At 34.8% G+C, this 20,975-nt stretch overlaps 2 protein-coding genes across 2 annotated transcripts; both read right to left on the bottom strand.

Moving 5' to 3' along the window:
• Positions 1-8,059: 8,059 nt before the first annotated feature.
• Positions 8,060-11,305, bottom strand: LOC133861858 (probable polygalacturonase). The gene is made up of 6 exons (XM_062297678.1): positions 11,291-11,305; positions 9,774-10,103; positions 9,428-9,548; positions 9,151-9,328; positions 8,979-9,049; positions 8,060-8,841 (listed from the first exon to the last, which is right to left on the bottom strand). The coding sequence occupies exons 1-6, from the start codon at positions 11,303-11,305 to the stop codon at positions 8,153-8,155; spliced, it is 1,404 nt and encodes a 467-aa protein (XP_062153662.1). The 3' UTR covers positions 8,060-8,152.
• On the bottom strand, positions 11,254-16,175 carry LOC133858292 (probable polygalacturonase). The gene is made up of 7 exons (XM_062293732.1): positions 16,110-16,175; positions 15,937-15,981; positions 15,068-15,397; positions 13,133-13,256; positions 12,859-13,033; positions 12,682-12,752; positions 11,254-12,054 (listed from the first exon to the last, which is right to left on the bottom strand). Exons 1-7 carry the CDS (start codon positions 16,122-16,124, stop codon positions 11,351-11,353), a joined length of 1,464 nt encoding a protein of 487 aa, XP_062149716.1. The 5' UTR covers positions 16,125-16,175; the 3' UTR covers positions 11,254-11,350.
• Between the last annotated feature and the right edge of the window lie 4,800 nt (positions 16,176-20,975).

A 20,975-nucleotide genomic window follows, 5' to 3' on the forward strand; every position in this document is an offset into this window, starting at 1 on the left:
CTATGATATGTTAGGATTTCTTTCCTTTTGAGGTGTCGAGGGTAGATGAGGAAGAGATCAGGGGATTTGTCTCAATATGGCCCCTGAAGCTCAACGCAGGAGCAGTAGCAGTACCGTTGAGATGGATAGCACCAATACTATCACACCAAAGGGCCGGAGGGTGAGCGAGAAAAACGTCAAGCTCACTCGAAAAATTTGCAAGCAAATCAGCTCCATAGTTTATACGACTTCCCTTTAAAGGCAATTTGCATAAGTTAAAGGAAGAACGGATTGTGGCTACCTTACGGGGCTGAGTGAAGAGAAGGATCGGAAGAAATACAGAATTTATCAATATCCATTATAACAATGACGTTCTAAAAGTTATAAGAAAAGAAGAAAAAGAGGAGATCGAACAAAGAAATTTGCTAGGACCTTGTACTCTACCTAAAATTTTGAGATACTTCTTGAGCTAGATCGGGCCATAGTGGGATACTGGGATACTTCTTAAAACTCTAAGAGATTAATTTGTGACCAAGTAAAAACAGATACTTGTGGAGCGTAAACCTGTCCAATTTAACGTCAAAATAGACATGATGGCATCATACGCCAATTTGCGGACGAACAAGCCAAAATGTGACGTATGCTTGAGGTAGAACGTGTTTGGTGCCACCTCAAGCTAGCATTGCTTACATGAAACATGGGATTGATAGAAAGATAGGTAGCACCAATGTTGTCATACCAAAGGGTCAAGCGGTGAGCGAGAAAGACACCAAACTCACTAAATAAACTTTTCAACCAAATCAGCTTAGCAGTGGCGTTAGTTAGGGACTTGCACTCTGCCTCAGTGTTGGATCGAGTGATAGTGGATTGCTTTTTAGAACTCCAAGAAATTAAGTTGGATCCAAGCAAAGGAAAATAGCCAAGAGTGGAGCACCGATTATCCGAACCACCTGAGTAATGGACATTGAAAAAAGCATGTACTGACAAAAACGCTGAATTAGGAATGAGCAAGCCAAAATGCGGGGTATATATGCTTGAGGTAGCGAAGAATGCATTTGACAACAGTCCAATAAGATATAGTAGGGCATTACATAAATTGATAGACCTTTTTCGCCACAACGAAAAGATCAGGCGGAGTGATCAAGACATACATACTATTAGGATAGCCATCAAGTACCCTAAATACACCTGCCTAACTTTGGAACATTTGGCTGCTTTTTATAATTTTTACGCGCAATCTTGATTCTAATACCTGACTGCGTATGAAGGGCTTTAAAGTCTTCAACTCTAACATCATGAATTCCATCAGACATTTCACATCCTAAACCTATGACAGCACTGTCAGGTAAAATGCAGGTAAGCCTTCTGATGACAAGCTGATTTGTGGGCATTCCAAATCTGATTCCATATTGATCCCAACCACTTTTAACGGAAATGCAGTCATCCCCTGAGACTATCACGCAGTCCTCAATGCGAGCGGTTTTCCATGAATCTAGAAAATAAAGCCAAAAAATAAAGAAGTAAAACATAGGCTCAGATTGAATCGTTTACATCAATCTCCCATTAGATGTGGAACGGACATCCTCATTGCACATGGTCTGGATTCAATAATTCAAGAGGCAAAAAAACCTGGGTCTATCCCATCAATGTTATGAGAGTCAAATGGCGCAAAGATTACCAGCCCTTGGATCAATAGTAGATCACAGCAATCAGAAACACAAAATTATGAGGCTATGATCATGTGTCGTGTGTGCATTAAGATAAACTCAATAGAATTAGAAGCATGCTCAAAATTGCTATATATTGGATGGACAAACCATGCGGGAGAGTCGATTAGTGTAATATTAGATATCTGGATTTGATTGGAGTGCATATATAAGCTCAATCATGTATGGTCGGGTCACATTCAAGAATCTGCCACTATGTTATTTTTTCCACCAAGTTACACCCTAGCCATCAATCTTGCCATTGTTGCCTAATGATACATACAGTCAAAAGATGAACACAGTCAACCAAAATGATCATACTTACATTTAATTCTAAAATACAATGTGACGACCTTTTTTTTTTCTTTTTTTTTTTAAAAAAAAAATATATAAAACGAGTTATCGTAGTGGTACGACTACATGTCGCTCAGCCAACATATGACACATGCCCATAACATGTACCAGATCGTCAGAGTTACATCTAGAAGCGGAATATAATAATCAATGTGCAGCGGAACACATATCATAAGTGAAAATATATCTAATACATTACAGTTAATTACAACAAGAGTCAATTACATGTCTAACTGGTTAAAGCTTATAAAACATATTACTATAATTACATACCCAAAATATAGGCTCTGCAAATACATGTCCCATAGGACACGAGCCATAACAAAATACCCTAAAATGCGGACTACCCATGAGTTCGGCATATGACTGTCGCGATATGTTCTAATCATAGCATCTCATACGCTAACCAAACTAATCGTCATCTACATCTGCGGTACCTGCAATCAAGAAACCATATCTACACGGTTATGGTGGTATCCACATCCACATAGGTGAAAGAATAAGTTCACCGCCTCAGTATACCTCATACTAAGACCTCAGTGATATAAAACTAACTGAGTTTTCATAAAGAACCAACCTTTCTTTTATTTTTAGTCACGTGAGCACTATATTAACTACAATTTACTAATAGCTAATGCAGCAAACACCGACTATTCAAAAAACATTTAAAACATACTATATAGCTGTGAATATATGTAGAAGTTCCAGTCATCCCTCCTTGGAAGTTTCTACATATAGACTCCTTTATAATACTATTTTTCATCGGTCGCTCAGACATACATGTACATGATCACTTCATCACAGATATCACGCATACACATAGGTCTTAAGCAAGAAACATGGCATCTTACTCTTCCATACTAGGATAACATCTTTTAACAAAACACTCGCAACATCATCTCTAATCATATTTCAGCTTCGTGCCTTGAACGTCAGTAGATCATGAGAGCACTAGAGTTAAACTCAATCATGCTAACAAGTCTTTCCTGATGAACAAGAACAGTTAACCTTCCTACTCATAGACATGCCATTACTCGCATCTGAGCAATCATGTATCCGTGTACTTTCAAGTTTAATGTATGACATCTTAACACATGCGACTATCCGATAGAAATATACATAAGTGCTTTTCATTTAAGACACTTATGCATACCAACACGTCTAGTAAAAGCTACTCATAACATAAAAATATCACTCATAGAACAATGCTATACATGATATGCATGAACTGGGGCTATTGATACTGCTGGTACTGATATGCCGCTGATTCTGTAATGCTGCTGATACTGATATGTTGCTGATCCTATTATGCTACTGATGCTGATATGCTGCTGATATACTGATACTGTTAGAGTATGTATGCTCTATACTATATGCTCTATGCTTTGTGTTTGATCAGTATATTTTTCACTACTGTATCATGCTATAAAATCATGTTACTAAATCTAGTTTCCTTAAAACTAAACAAATCCAACATTTCATCAAATACTTTGAAATCATTCAAAACATAGTTTCATAAGACATAAACAGTTTCAACATGACATGTTCTCAAACAATTTTGCATAATTTAAATCACAACCGCAAAACTTAACACTTTAAATCAATTCAATACTTTTCACTCATGTATCATTTCTTAAACATCATTGATATAGTTTAAACATAATCGAAACTAATCAAATTATTTCAAAGCATATAATTCATAATATAGTCGGTTCGAATTCATAAAACAATATACATTTTACAAATCCATAATACATAAAAATATAATTTCTTAGTGAGTAGAATACTCACATGGCTGTGCGGATATTATGCACTAGATTTCCTAGGCATCACCATGCAATGCATCACTGTAGAATAACACATTTCATCGTTTAGCACTTTAAACAACTTAACACGCAAATTAGCACTTGAATCGCTCAATGCTAACTGTTGGAAAACCCACAATATTTTTAAGGGTTTCCAAACATCTACCTATAAATCCTGGATACTAATTTAAACTCAAATAATACTAATTCCAAATTATTTCCACTAACCCAAAAATTATTTTCATTAACCTAGTCGCATAATTTACTGCCATATTTACATTAACATCAACCCTAAAATTACATTCACTAATCTTTTTACAATAATTACTAACTTATTAACACGATTTAACAATCTATTTTTAAACACTACCCCAAGCATAATATCATTAACCCAATAGCATTTACTAAAGGTTAATCACATAAGAACTCAATTAAAATTAAATACTTAAAAGTTAGGGTTTGAGAAAACTTATCAAAAATTCACCAAACCAAAATCCGTTGTTTGGGTAATCTCAAGCAAGTTCAAAGTAACCTATTACTTAAAGAAAGCACTAAATTAAACTCACATTTGCAAGATTTAACCAAAATCTCCAAAACATAAACTTAATGAAAATACCTCAAAATGTTCGGTCAAAACGTAAATCGGGCTTCAAGAATTACGTTACCGAAGTCGGATCTAAGATTGGATGGCTGGATTTCAAGATATCACGGTTTTTAGGTGAAAAAACGTAAAGAAATGGAGATAAAAACCGAAGAGACAGAGAGAAATGAGCGTTCTGCCCACTTTAATTCGGACCCCGTCCGGACGGACATCACAAACCGTCCAGACACAAGCCATTTAAGCAAACTGTTCGGACGGGCACTAACCACCGTTCGGACACGCGCTATTTAAGAAGGTGTGCGCCACATAGCAGGCCGTCCGGACAGACACTAACTACCGTTTGGACACGCCGTTTAAGTAGACGTGAGCCACTCACTGCAAGCCGTCCGGACGCATTAAAACAGGTGTTCGGACGCGCGACCATCAAAGGCCGTCCGAACGCACCAATTCACGTCTGGGCGCGCCAAATTTAATTCTTCATTTTTCTCATTTATTTGATTTCTAATTCATTTTCTCTTATTTTTATTTTATATAACTTATTTCTTTGGCCTATAAAATATTTTATGCACGTCCTATTGTATTTTCCAGTCGTCTAATCAATTTGTAATTACCGGTAAATTCAACATTTGTGAGATTTTTTAGGGTTAAATACCTCTTTGTCCTCTGTGATTTAAAAACTTAAAAAAAAAAAAAAAAAAAAAAAAAAAAAAAAAAAAAAAAAAAAAAAAACATTTTGGACCATGGGGTGGCTGAAATTCGTCAGTTTTGGACAGAAAAATTTACGGAGGTACCATCTCCATCTTTTCGCATAGCACAGGTACCACGTATGAAAAAAAAATGAAACTGAATGGACAAAAAATTAAGTTTTCAAACCACAAGTGTGCATAAGATATTTAACCCGGTTTTTGACCAAAAATAAGATTGTTGAACCGTTGACCATTTGCATCCTTTCTCCCATAAGAAGGCAATGCTGGAATTTTTGAGGCCATTCTCCCTAATTCTGTCCATTTCATCACGCATGTACATGGCAAGCGATATAGTATCAGAAACATAGAAGATCTTCAGCCTAAAAAATAATAATTTCTTTCATTCATCCAAAAAAAAAAAAAAATCATTTCAAGTATAATTAAAGTTAAGCATACAACGACCCAAGAAACAAAACTAAAGTTAAGCGGGCTACAAAATGAAACTGAATAACGTACACCCACAATAGACAAAAGCTATGCTTACCTGAGACGCAAGAATGACAGGTTCCATGTGAAGAAAAAGAGTAAATTAAGTGGCTTGCGAGATTAAAGCTCCTAGTTAACCATTTTTCGGGAGGTACAATAAGTTGTGCCCCACCATTCGATGCATGCTTGCTGAGGCTATCAATTGTAGCCTTGATAGCTTTAGTGTTTGATATTTTTTCTATCGCCAACCACTCCAAATTCTGTCAAAACCGTTTTCCAATTGATATAATAGCAAGTTCAGTTCTTAGGATTTGATTTAAACCCGGCCATATTAAGTCTTTAACTACACCATCATTCATTGATGAAGGCAGTTATGCTTACTAGAAAATGAGAGCTTTCATGACATCTTTGGATGAAATGGTATGGATATTTATATTTAAGGTTAAATACCCTACACATCCATGTGGTTTGCAAATTTTATTTTTTGCTCATTGAGTATTAATTTTTATCATAAGTGGTACTTATGGTATAGGAAAAGATAAAATAGTATCTCCGTCCAATTTTTCTTCCAAAATTAACGTCCAGCCATGTCATCCTACATGTGTCGGCATATATGCGCGCGCGACACCTGTCCTTGTGCACACCTCAGACATTCTACGTGTTTATGTAATGCCACCTTTTATTAATGAAAATCTACATAATCACATAATATTATTTCAAAAAGAGGAAAATTTAAAAACTGAACAAGTCGACTTCCCCCTCCCTTGTTTCCCCAAATGTCTGAAAACCTTGACCGTACCCCTAACCCTAACCAGCTTCTACCCGACGAATCTCCCCAAATCAAGGTTAGGAACTAAAGCAGATAAGGCCAACGCATATTTCTGTCGCATCTCACAGATCTTACACGAACGTTTCTCCCAAAATCTAGTTCACAATCGGACGAATAGCATCATCAAGTCGCCTATGAGATTCAGGAGGGAAAGATGTTTCCCGTTCTACAGACATGGTGTGTTCTTAACCTATTAGTTTGTTTTTGAGTTAGGATTATTATTATTATTATTTATTTTATTTTATTTTATTTTACTTTTGTATCAGGCTATTAAAAAAAAAAATCTTTTGTTTTGTTGTTTCGACATTTGAATCAAACGTAGTTATCAACTGGATCTTCTTCGGTGCGGCATGCTGAGATCGATGTCGTACATATGTTATTGCGATTTACCAGCACCATTAAAGACCTCCTAGACTGAGGAAAACCCTGGAAGAAGATTTTGCGGTTACGTCACCTACAACTCAAGAGTAAGCAGTTCCAAGCAATTTCATGTATGTTTTTTTGTTGTTATGATTGAAGAACTTTTACAAGATAATTTGAGTGAGTTCTTACTGACTTCCTATACTTCAACATACAAACAAAATCCGCATGCAAATTTTTCAAATGGCTGGACAAACTAACTTGTGCAAGGAAGGGACCATATGATATACGAATTCAAATGGACCAGGATACCTAAAAATTTATAGTCTCTCAGTCAACTACATGCATCCAACTTTTTAAAAGTTAGAAGACCTAAAAATTTGAAGCCCAAACCCAATTCTTTACACATTGTTCCCAACAACCTTCAAACAAGAACATGACAGAAAATGCCAAAAGCCATAACCGTTAAAAACACACAAAACACAGTGCATTGGGGACTCTACCTAAAGTTTGGCACTTTATGCTTTACCCACAAAACCAAACTCATATATATATATATATAAATTACTTTGCCTAACAACCAACCCCAAGACAAAAGATGTATATAAGGCTTCTTGGGTCAGGTTCTTCTGCATATCACAAAGAAAGTTCACACAAAGCATTATGAAATATGACTTTCGGGTCTCAGAGATACCTTGTGTCTTTTCCTGGTACTCTGTTGCAAGTGGGTTCCGAAAAGGTTGGCCGAGTGGGTTCCGGAAAAATCTAACTAGAAATCTACTTCTAAGCCTTCGACAACAAATTCGGCCTAAATGTTGGAAGTAGCTTTGGGGGGAGACTGAACTAACTTTGAGGTACTAGGGCTAGAAATAATCGGAAGTTGGGAAAAATGGTACTGTCAGCATCGAAAATATTTACTCCTCTTTTTTTTTTTTTTTGAAAATTCGCCATTTTAGTTTTCCTTTTAAGTGATGTGGCAGTGGAAAGGCTGACGTGCATGTTTTTCTCGCGCTAAGGTGTGCACGGGGACAGATGTCGCGCATGTACACCGACACCTGTAGGATGACATGGCTGGATGTTAGTTTTGGATGGAAAAATTGACGAAGGTACCATTTCCGTCTTTTCCCATACCTCAGGTACCATCTATGATAAAAATAAAAATTCAGAGAGCAAAAAATAAAGTTTACAAACCACATGGGGCAATTTTGTATTTAACCCTTATATTTATATCATCAATCTAAACCACTTTTCATTAGAAAGTAGGTTCATTTGATCCAATATTTTCAAAGAAGAAACATATTCAATACATAAACTTCCAAATACATATACTCTCTCACACGAGGGCACTAGGTAGTAGAACAAGTCTTCAACTGAATATCATCAATGGGCAGTTGATCCTCTGGGAAGGGACAAACAACATCTTCTTTTACATGCAATAAACTGCACGGCTTAGGAGACACATTGCTCGTCACCCCTGCAATATTAGTACAGTTCCATTGCAAGTCCTTTGGCTTCTCAGTCAAAGTAATAGTAGCATTAGAAATGCATATTCCTGTAAAAGGATTATTAGCCATTCCATCAAGTCTTGCTGAATAAGTAACATTCTCCGCCACCACGTCTCTATAATTAATTCCTTGAATCTCTGGAAGGGCATTTGGATCGAATCCAGCATCAGGGTGCTGATTGTAAGCGCCTGACATCCAGAAAACATATTTCATTGTCTTGAATGTCATTCTTCTCACGTAGATGTCCTTCACATAAGCTCCTCTTCCGATGGCAGTCTTGATTCTAACACCTGACTGCGTATCAATGGCTGTGATGTCTTCAGCTCTAACATCTTGAATTCCACCAGACATTTCACTACCTAGAGCAATGGTAGCACTGTCAGGGGAAATGCAAGTAAGTCTTCTGATGATTAGGTGTTTTGTGGGCATTCCATATTTGATTCCATATTGATCCCAACCACTTTTCACGGCGATGCAGTCATCTCCTGAGACTATGAAGCAGTCCTCAATACGAGTGTTTGTGCACGAATCTGAAAAACAAAGCAAAAAGAAAAAAGTAGTAAAACATAGGCTTAGATTGTATACTTTGCATTAAAGGAATGGGCATCCACGGAATCTGAATTAAATAATTATGATCATAGCAGTTAGTCAGAATAGCAAAAAAAACCTGGGTCTACCCCATCGGTGTTAGGAGAGTCAACTGGCGCAAGGATCGTCAGCCCTTGGATCAGTATATCACTGCAATCAAAGCCACAAAAAATATGAAAAGATCTAGGTGCTATGACGATCATGCGTGCATTAAGGTAAACTTAACATATATAAGAGGAACATGCTCAAACCTGCTATAAACGGGATGAACAAACCACGATGGAGAGTTGATTAGTGTAAGATTAGATATCTGGATTTGGTTAGAGTGCATAAGCTCAATCATGTACGGTCGGGTCACATTTAAGAATCCGTCACTGCGAAACTTTTTCCACCAAGTTGCACCTTGGCCATCAATCGTTCCATTGTTGCCTAATGATACAGTGAAATGAGAACATGGTCAAACCAAAATGGTCATACTTACGTACATGTAATTCTGAAAAATCAAGGGTTGAATCAATCTATAATTACCGGTGATTACGACGTCTGTGAGATGTGTACCAAAAATAAGACTGCTGAACCGTCCACCATATGCATCCCTTCCTCTCCCGTAAGAAGGCAGTGGAGGAACTTGAGGCCATTCTGACTCATCCTGTCCATTTTATCATGCATGTTTGTGGCAAGTGATAGTATTAGAAACATATAATCAATGAAGAGCGGAGAACATGTTACACTGTGATGTGGGACAAAGACCCACTTTCTTGAATTTTATCATGCTTTGTCATGGGTATTTTTGTTATAATAAATACAATAATAGAAATTAAGAGTTTTATTTAATTTTATTATGTTTCCCAAACTAGACAAAAATTACATTTACCTGAGATGCAAGAATGACAGCTTTCTTTTCGAGAAAAAGAGTGAAATGGCTGCTAGTGAGATTAAAGCTCCCAGTTAACCATTTTCCCGGAGGTACAATGAGTTGCGCCCCGCCATCTGATGCATACTTGCTGAGGCTATGAATTGCAGCCTTGAAAGCCTTGGTGTTTGATGTTTTTCCGTCGCCAACCGCTCCAAAATCCGTCAAAAGCGCGCTGTGCTTTCGACAATTTATTGCCCGGTAATGCAAGGAAACCTTAGCTGTTCTGCATTCTGCGACTCGTAAACTTAGCATTCCCAATATGAGAATTGCTGAGATGGTATGAACAACCTGTTTATCAAGGAAAATCCAGTTTTTGTGTCGACTTTATATTCCTTCTTATATGTCAATTACATAAGCAAAAGTTCAAAATAAATTTAGGAAGTTAGAAATTAATGTTTTACCCACCAGCTAGCAATCAAAGCTTTTATTTATATCTTGTAAAACAAATCACCCAATTTGTAATATTCTCCTTAAACTCTCATAATTAGTTACAAATATCCCTCTCCAAACTACCTAACCTTTTTTTTATTGAACTCCCTTCGTTAAAGGTTTTTTTTTGTTAAATCCGACAAAAATGGACATTTTGGTCTATTCAAAAATACCCCGGCCCCCTGTATAAGTTAAAATATTCAAAAGCATAGCCAGGCCTTGGGTCACTCCAAACACATGGCTAGGCTATGGCTCACTCCAGACCCACGGATACGTCAAGGGGCTTCTCCAAAGACAAGCAAAGTTTTTTTTTTTTTTTTTTTTTCCATCTAAGGGCATAATTATATTTTCAAAAAAATTTCACAGGGTCGATATGATGGACATTTTATGTCTGTCTAGGTCACGTGATGCGCGTGCTGCCTAGGTTAATGAAAAATTCTAACGGTAGGGATCGACTAGGTGAAAATGATAGCTAGTTTGGGGAGAGACATTGCAAGTTTTGAAAGCTTAGGATGAAATTGCAAATTGAGTGGTAATACTTTGAGAGACATTCTGTTTTGTGAGTTTTAACCCATAATCGATCTAGCCCACAAAAAACCAAAAAAAAAAAAAAAAAAAAAAAAAAAAAAACATAAAAAAAAAAAAAAAAAAAGATAAAAAAGATAAAAAGATAAACATATGTAGAAACCAGAACCAAATTATATATTCATCACAAAAACTGAGCGTCGAAGGAAACCATACATGGGATGTTCTGAAAGTTAGACACGGCTCCATTGTCCGAGAAGAGATGATCATAAAAAACAGAACGAGGCCAGGGGAATATTTATAGGGACGCCATTTGTTGAAGCATATTCGCATTCAAATCTTGGTGATAAGTATGGATATATAATTGACGCCAACTGTTCTCAATTCTGATTGTCCGTTGATAGAGAATTAGCTAATAATTACTTGGTTAATTGATTAATTTGTTGAATGTTTCAAACATGATTGGTTGTAACAAAAAGGAAAATAGCAAAAAGAAAAATAGAACTTAATTGAGAAACTACCTTCATTTGGTCCATTTAACTTTTTCTAAACATAAAGTTTTCCAAAAATACATTACCGTCTTACACGAGGGCACTGGTACTAGCAGAACAAGTCTTCAACTGAATATCATCAATGGGCAGCCGATCCTCGGGGAAGGGACAATCAACACCTTCTTTCTCCGGCAACAAACTACATGGCTGAGGAGTCACGTTGCTTGTCACCCCCGCAATATCAGTACAGTTCCATTGCAATTTCTTTGGCTTCGCAGTCAAAGTAATAGTAGCATTAGAAATGCATATTCCTGTAAAAGGATTGTCAGAGATTCCATCAAGTCTTGCTGAATAAGTAACATTCTCGGCCACCACGTCTCTATAATTAATTCCTTCAATCTTTGGAAGGGCATTTCGATCGAATCTAGTGTCAGGGTGCTGATTGTAAGCCCCTGACATCCAGAAAACATACTTCATTGTCTTGAATGTCATTCTTCTCACGTAGATGTCCTTCACATAAGCTCCTCTTCCGATGGCAGTCTTGATTCTAACACCTGATTGTGTATCAATGGCTGTGATGTCTTCGGCTCTAACATCTTGAATTCCACCAGACATTTCACTGCCTAGAGCAATGGTAGCACTGTCGGGGGAAATGCAAGTAAGCCTTCTGATGACAAGCTGCTTTGTGGGCATTCCAAATTTGATTCCGTATTGATCCCAACCACTTTTCACGGCAATGCAGTCGTCTCCTGAGACTACGAAGCAATCTTCAATACGAGTGTTTGTGCACGAATCTGGAAAACAAAACATGGGTGATCAGATAGTGTCTTAAGAAAAATTCATTGGAAACAACATGATATGAATGAAAGGAAAATTTTAATCCATAATTTTTTAAGGGAAAATTATATATATATATACTTAATCCTCTTACACCAGTCTTTTGGAAATTATTATTTTTGATATTTAACTTGATCGAACTATGATCAGTTCATGACCAATACGTGCAAATTTTGCATTTGAAATGCTTAAATTGCCCTTCAATCACATTTATCTTCTTCTTTTTCTTCTTCTTCTTCTTCTTTTCTTTTTTTTTTTTAAAAAAATAAAAAAATAAAATGATAATTCTGACATTTCAAGTCACTCTTTGAAATCACTCTGATCAATTTACACTTTGAGAACAAAGCCACTTTTTGACTCTCTAGCTAGTTGTTATATTTCACCAACCCAAACACAAATTGACCACAACCTTTTCTTTTGAATTGCTTTTAGATTCTTCGATTGCATTGAAAAAAGGTTGTACTTATATTAAAAATATATATATAATAAATTAAGTTGTTAATTAGGTGGGTAGGTATTATTAAGAAGCCTAATAGCGTGTGGAAAAAGTCGGGAGTTAGTCCAATAATTAAGTGGAAACAAACCTGGGTCTATCCCATCAGTGTTAGGAGAGTCAACTGGTGCAAGGATCGTCAGTCCTTGGATTAGTACATTACTGCAATCAAAACCACAGAAATATGAGAAGAGGTGCTATGATCAAGTACTGTGCATTAAGATAAACTTAATTAATATATAAAAGGAGGATATATGCATGCTCAAACCTGCTGTAAACCGGATGGACAAACCACGATGGAGAGTTGATTAGCGTAAGATTAGATATCTGGATTTGATCAGAGTACATGAGCTCGATCATGTATGGTCGGGTGACTTTCAACTCATTATTGTGAAACTTGTCCCACCAAAATGCACCCTGGCCATCAATCGTGCCATTGTGACCTAATTATACATTCAAATTAATTTAGACATGGTCAACAAAATTGATCATATATATATATAATTATCAAAAATTAATGTGTAACTATCATAAATAATTACCAGTGATTACGACGTCTGTGAGATTTGTTCCAAATATGAGACTGCTGAACCGCCCACCAGCTGCATCCCTTCCCCTCCCGTAAGAAGGCAGTGCAGGAAGAAGAGGCCATTCTGACTCCATATCCTGGACCCATTTGATCATGCACGTATGTGACAAGTCAGAGCATCAGAAAAATAGAATCAAATAAGAGACGGAACCATGCATAATATTGTAACCAAAAAGATTGCACAACATTAATTATGATGGAATTTAATCAAGATTATGGCCTTGTTTGCCAAGCACCGGAACGAAACACAGTAGTGCTGACTATTGTTTATGTACTTTTTTTTTCTTTTTTCTTTTTTCACTTTTTCATATTTTCTAATACCAATCAACATTAAAACATTTTTACTTTTTTCGCTTTTTATATCACATCAATAATTTTTTATTACTATTCAAATAAAAAAAATTCACTACAATACAAAATTTTTTCACTTTTATATACAAATACTTTTTACTTTATATCACATCATCATTTTTTACTAATTTTAAAATTAACAACCCACTGTTCTGTTTTGTACATGTATTTGCCAAACAAGCCCTAATCAATCAAGATTATATGACCATATATATTGTAACCGAAGTTGCCAGCCCTCCTGTGAAATTCAAGATTGGTTTGTGGTATTTTTTTCTAACTCCACGTAAGAAAACGTGTCTAAAACGAGAAAACAAAAAAGATAAGAAAAAGATAAGTCTGTTGGGCGGTCCCTCATCGTATGTGAGGGACCAACCAACGTAGAACAAACGAAGGGTGCAGCACTGCAGCCTGTCTTGTTTCAAAAAGAAAGTCACATAAATCATGATAATGTGTGACTTTTGACAAAAAGAGAAGGAAGAAAAAACAAGCAGCAACAAATTAAAGACCGAGAGATCAGCTTAGAGAAGAGAGCTGCGAGAGAGAAAAGATGAAGAAAATGGAGGCTTTTTATATTTTAATTAGAGATAGGAAGTCGTTTACGGCTCGATCTTAATCAAAATTTTAGTATATTATTCCTGACGATGAGACCTACGTATTGACGGGTATCGATTGTTGGATTTTCTCTCAAGGTATTTGATTGCTCATATCCACCTGGTGATATATTTCTTTTTTTTCTTTTTCTTTCTTTTATTGAAATCTACTCCAAATCTTGGAGTAACGAACTGTGTTTAATTCAAGAATAAATAAGTTCTTGATGTGTTGGCAGCTTCTATAAATTGTTTTAGAGAAGACACTTGTAAGCTTATTATTGTTGATAGTGAAATATTTAATTTGACTAGCTAGGTTATGTGATTTTCTCTCTTCAGACCGAAAGGTTTTTCACATATAAATTTTAGAATCTTGCCTGTGGGTTTTTTGACTTATTTATCTGTATTGTTATTTGTGTGTTTATCTTTTTGTGATAAATTAATTATTTAATTTGCACAAAGAAAGAAAAGTAGATAAATTAGGCTTGTGTTTGGTGATTGCAGGTATTCACCCCAGTTAACAAAGTCAACATCTAATTTCCATGATTTTAGCTTCAGATTTGGTCAGAGAGTAGGAACAATTACCATAAGTTGGTGTTATATAACTTTCATGAAAAGTCGGGTTTCACTTTCATGGCTAGCAGCTATAACGCCTTTGGTTAATTTCTTGGCCATTAATACATGAGAGCCTTTTCACATACAACATAAGGGAAAAGATAACGACAGTAGGCCAGTTTACAATAAGATATGCAACTTAAATTTGTAGTGTCTGTTTATCTCCGTCACAACGAAGAGATCGAGATGATACATGTTCTTAAATTACTATTATATATAGATTAATTTGTTCAAAATTTAATGCAGATTTTATTTATTAAATCAATGGTTATACTTGAGATAAATAAAACCCAAGAAACGACACGCCGCTGTTGACTAAAGTTTTGCTTAATTACCTGAGATGCAAGAATGACAGCATCCTCGTGGAGAAAAAGAGTGAAGTGGCTAGTGAGATTAAAGCTTCCAGTTAACCATTTTCCCGGAGGTACAATAAGCTCCGCCCCACCATCTTCTGCATGCTTGCCGAGGCTATCAATTGCAGCCATGAAAGCTTTAGTGTTTGATGTTTTTCCATCGCCAACCGCTCCAAATTCCGTCAAAATCGCACTATGCTTTCGACAATTTATTGCCCGGTACTGCAAGGTGGACGAAACCTTAACTGTACATTCTGCGACTCGTAAGTTTAGCATTCCCAATATAAGAATTGCTGAGATGGTCTGGATAACCTGTTTATCAAAGAAAATCAATTTTTGTGTCAACTTTAAATTCCTTCTTAATAGTTCTCAATCATATATATAACTAAAACTTAAAAATGTTTTACCCAAAAGAAAATAGTGCTTTTATTTATTTATTAATAAAGGAGAAATCAGAAGGGAAAAAAAAAAAACTAAAAATAAACAAGTTTGTAAACAAAACCTAGAAACCGCTGTATTAAAACAGAAAACTTTGCGTTGGAGTACTTGTAAAATGGGTTGAGAGCTTCTCCCTCTAGATCATTTCTTTGATCTTATATATAAGTGGGTTTCGGTTTTGCTGGATTCTCACATTTCTTCTTATTTCATAGCAATTTTCTTTGAGATAGACTGTTGTTTACGTTAGATGAAGGTTGTTTGTTATCTGGCTTCATATATATCACTAAGCAGCAAGAGCAGTCTGTTTTGTGAGATTCAACCTAGAATATAATTAACCCTAAAAAGATGATAATAGTACCAAATTAATGAAAAACGCATTCATCAAAAAAACTGAGGGTGGAGAGAAAACGTACATGGGATGTTCTGAATGATCTTCGACATGTCTCCATGGTATTGGTCTGCGAAGAGAGAATCTTTATAATCGTTTTTCGTTTGCAAAACTAGGTGGCCGGGAATTTATAGGGAACGTAATAATGGAAGGAAATCTAGGTCAAATCTTGGTGACGAATATAGATGATTAACTCACTTGAAGAGAAGCCATACATGGCGGTGAAGTCACGTAAAAGTGGCGTGCGAGATCAGCGCGGTATGGTAACTGTGGCGCTTTCTGACTTTATCTTTATATATTTGCGGGCTGCTTGCCCCCACGTATATTGAGAGATCGTGGTCGTGGTGGTCTTCCAATCAAATATTGTAAGAGGTTAATTTCAATTTATTAAGACTCATATATTCTCATAATTTTTATTGGTAGATTCTAAGACATTTACAAAAGAAAAAGAAAATTAATTGGGACAACTTAGGTACCGAACTAACAGCTTATTTGACTTCGGATCTGTTTTGGTTTACAATTTCAAAAAGTACAATTTAAAATAACAATTTAAAATGTGCGATTTGAAAAAAGGGTATCTAATTTTTCAAATGTCTCAATTACAGGTAGTCTGTTAGGATTTGCTGTTAAATCGTAACAAAATTTTTAAAATAATCCTCGTTTTTTTTTTAGGAAAAAAAATGCTAGAATTTAGGTGTTGGTCAGAATTTAACGGAATCTGCAAAAATACTCATACTTGAGTCTTTGAAAATTTTTGTAAAAAAATAAACACGTGTATTTTGGGAATTATGACATGATTTAACAGCAAATCCTAACAGAATACCTGTTATTGAAACGTTTTGAAAATTTAATATCTTATTTTGAGACGTTTTGAAGTTCACTAACCTTAAGTCAAATAGGCTGATAATACGGTACCTTTAAGTGAACTTCTTTTAAATTAATTTATTTCTTTGATATATAGTTATATAGTATTTGATCTAAAATATTATTTTCATCAAAAAGTGTGATCAATTTTGAATGGGGCCATAAGCCATATATTCCTTAATTACTTTTGAAAACACGGAATTTGAAGAATATTTTGGATGACACGTACGTACACCATTGTGCTTGATTGTTGGGGGATTATCCAACTAAATAGGATTCAAGCCCTAACAACCCACTAGATCATAACTGTTCTTTGACATTTTAACCATGAACTATATCACTTTAGAATTTAGGCACATCCTCATTCCTATTTGTCAAGTAATTAGGTATATGTCGTTTTTCTCTTTTACCGAACAAGTGCTTTTCAATTTTCAATTTTTTTTTCCCCCTTTTCTAGGTTCATGTATAATTACTATTTTATGTTTTTATCTGTTACTCTCTTTCTTTATTATTTCTATCTCCCACTTTCTCTTTCATGTTTGGATTCTTTTTTTAAAAAAATAAAAAATAAAGAATATTTAAAATGCATGGTATAGATAAAGAATAAATAACCGATGTACGTGGAATGCATTTGAGAAGTCATTAACTAAAAAATATAACTTTGATTAACTATTTTAGATAGGAATTTAGAGAATTAATTCATTGTGAATGCTCTAATTAATAGGCTGATTTTAAAAATCTATAATTAATTATGTGATTATCAAGGGCCATGCTAGTATGATAAGTACAAGAGTCGTCATCCATTATTTTATTTTTGGGATGAATTGATTTTGATCATCATTAATTTTTTTTTTAATTTCTAAATTGATCATCATTATTATTATCCTTGACGCGAGCACTCTCCATAACTTTGGCCAACTTATTCCGCCGCCCATCCTTTCCATTCCCCTCACCTTACTCAAGCACTGTGCATGCGTAGCCGATCGCGTGTAGAAGTTGATATATAGATCGAAACTTGTTAGGCAGGAGGCTGAGAAGAACATTAATTAGCGCGCAGCTGTCACACAAACCTCATGAAAAGCATGGTCCAGTTCGTATATTGTACGTATAGGACACCTAAATTGATAGCTTTAAGCTGAGTTCTTATTCAATAGTGTTGGGCCGAGGATAATAAGTACTCAAGCTTGATTGAATTTGAGACTGCCCTCGAGCTGAACTGAAGCTTAATTGCTTGAGAACGTACGTGCATATATGCCCAAGATTAATTAATACTTTCAGAGACGGGCTTTTGAATAGTTTTTGTCAAACATAAATTACGAATTAATCTCTCTGTCTCAAACACTTTTCTTTTTTAATTTTCTTCAGCACAGCACAATATTAATGCAAGTTTTCTTATGAAATCTTGTTATCACAACGCTCATTTTAATTTTATATTTTTTTATTTTATTTATTAAAAATAAGTTTAAACTTATTCGTGAGAATTGTGTTAAAATATAAATTAGGAAAACATATACATACCTTCTTAAACTACCACCCAATTGTCAATGTGCTCCCAAAACTACTAAATTACCAATTGTGTCAATGTCTCTCCTAAGTTATTAAACAATGCCAATGTCCCTTCAGGGACAAAAATTATCTTCATAAAATTATAAAAATTATTAAAATTATATAAAAAATAATCAAAAAACCAAAAATTATTTTTAAAAAAAAAAAACGAAAAAAATACATTTATTTTTTGTTTTTTTTTTTTTAGATTTTGATTTATATAATTCTCAATTTGGGCCACCCCTTGGATTTTCATTTTTCTCTTTCTTTTGTTGTTTTTTTTTTAAAAGAAAAAAAAAAAAGAGTTTTATCTTTCAAAAAAAAAATATTTGTTTCCAAATTTATAAGGATATATATTTGTCTTATTGAAACTTTTTTAAGGTTATTTTTGTCTTTTTGTTGGCTTTAGGGGAATATTAACATAATTGGTAATTTTGGGGCACATTGACAATAAAATGGTAGTTTGAAGGAGTATATGTATTTTTTTTCCTCTTTTTGGATAGAAATTTCTTACAAACCTATTTGTAAGAATTTTTTACAACCCACATATAAAATTGACATATCTCTTGGCATGTGAGAAGCACAAGTTTTTTTTTAATAACATGTACTTCTCATATGTTTTTTTAATAGTATTACTGAAAAAACATGTGATTCTCTCATGCTTAAAAGACACATGTCATCTTTATATGTAGATTGTAAAAAATTTCTTACAAACTGATTTGTAGGAAATTTATATTCTTAATTAATTATTATTTCAAATCAACTCAAAACTTTTAAACTATATCATTTCAGAGCTTTGGGTAAGTATCGGGGTTTTAGCCCAGTTGGTGTAGTTAACACTTAACACCCAAAACAAAAAGTTTTCTGGACTCCCATCCCCACTATAAGTCTATAACTAGGCAATCGTATTTATTAGGCTTATGGGCCTCCAGAATCCAAGTTCTAGTAGGCCACACGTGTTCAGGTGGCCCAACATCACTAATAATTGCTAAAAGCACGAAACATATGGGTACCCCAGGCACTACCCATAATTGGCAATTTGGCACCCCCACCACCCACCACCCACCACCGACCACCACCATGTCAAACCGGTCAGTCCGCGAAAGTCGACAGGTGTCAACGCTGGTCGGCAGTGCATCTGACACGTATCCAATAAGGGTGCCCAAAGTTAGGTTAGGCCAATCCGTGTGGGATGCAGTAATTAATCACATCTCCAAAAAGGTCCATCGTAGGCTAGGAAACGAGTTTTAGAATTAGCTCGAAGCTACACGTGTCACTTTACAAGAGCCAATAAGTTGAAGCTAAAATCCAAACCGGAGCTGATGATGCTGTCTTTTTTTAAAGCATTCTGCGATGTGATTCGCTGTCGTCTCCTTCGCAATCCTGCGACGGCCCATCAGCCTCACATTCTTTACTCTCAACCTGACATGTGTTGCTTATTTGCTGTCCACACATCAACCTCCATTTTCCCAACGTTCATCCTTGCTTTCTTTTAAAACTACCAAAATATCACTTCAATTTATTTATTTTTTTCTTATAAAAAATCTCTCTATTTTTTTTTTAAAAAAAAAATTATGGTCACTATTTAATATTATTATATCTAACAACGTAAATAATAATAAATATGTTTGTACGTTAATTAAAAAATTTAAATAATGTATATATATATACTGTGAAATTTAACAACATTAAATCTTAATCAGACCAAATAATTTATTCCAATATATGCTGTGTGGCAACAAATAATTATAAATAAGTCTAGATTTGATCCAACTTAAATATGTATAGCCGATGACCTACCTAAAAGTAAAAGTGGACTAAAACCCACTTTGAGACCCATCTGATCTAGAAAGATAATATGATATTTGGAATTATGTTAAACTTGTGAATCATGCTTAATTAACTAATAAAGTTCGTTGTACGTTGGCAAAAAAAAAACTCTAGAGTTTGGTTTATTTCATTGTAAAGCACACTAAAAAAAATTTAAAAACTTGTTTTTATTAATTAATCTATATTCCAAAAATAATTTAAATTATTTGATTGCATCAGAAAATCCTAGTTTAAAAAAACTCCATAAAAAGTATGTAAGTGATAGGGGTTGAAGAAGTGGCTAAAATAATAGGAGAAATGAGAAGAAATGTCAAACGAGGGAGGTAGCAGTAAGACAAATGGAGAAAAGAGTCATTGATAGAGACCTGAGAGCAAAATAATAAATTGATTTTTTTCTTTGGCACACATACTAACAAATCAGGATACCCTGATATTCTATATTTCACACTAACAAAGCTCTACTAGTCATTTATTGGTATTAAAAATAAAATAAAATAAAAATATGTTTTTAAAAACTCACAATAAATCATTTTGATTTGGAAGGAAAGGTTCTAGACATTCTTTTTATAAAATTAGGAGAATATGTGAAAAGGCCATAACCAATAATGTGGAATTGATAATTTGATATGGGTAATATTAAAAAAAAAAAAAAAAAAAAAAAAAAATTATACCAAAAAACAATCCATGAAAATGGCATTAAAGCAAATAGAGAAAAGAGTGAGGGGCATGGGGCATGTGGCATCTGTTTTCGATCATTTGCACAGTGTTTCCAAATGAATATTTTATTTGTAGAGATCTACATGAAGATGTGGCTTCGGGCTCACC

This window comes from Alnus glutinosa, chromosome 1 (assembly GCF_958979055.1).
Source record: "Alnus glutinosa chromosome 1, dhAlnGlut1.1, whole genome shotgun sequence".
Taxonomy (NCBI): Eukaryota; Viridiplantae; Streptophyta; class Magnoliopsida; order Fagales; family Betulaceae; genus Alnus; species Alnus glutinosa.

Coding starts and splice junctions, on each gene's coding strand:
- LOC133858292 (XM_062293732.1), bottom strand. Junction 15,398..15,936: donor GATCATTCAGAACATCCCAT/GTACGTTTTCTC, acceptor TTTGATAAACAG/GTTATCCAGACCATCTCAGC. Junction 13,034..13,132: donor CACAGACGTCGTAATCACTG/GTAATTATTTAT, acceptor ATGTATAATTAG/GTCACAATGGCACGATTGAT.
- LOC133861858 (XM_062297678.1), bottom strand. Junction 9,549..9,773: donor CTGTCATTCTTGCATCTCAG/GTAAATGTAATT, acceptor TAAAATGGACAG/GATGAGTCAGAATGGCCTCA. Junction 9,050..9,150: donor GTTCATCCCGTTTATAGCAG/GTTTGAGCATGT, acceptor CTTTGATTGCAG/TGATATACTGATCCAAGGGC.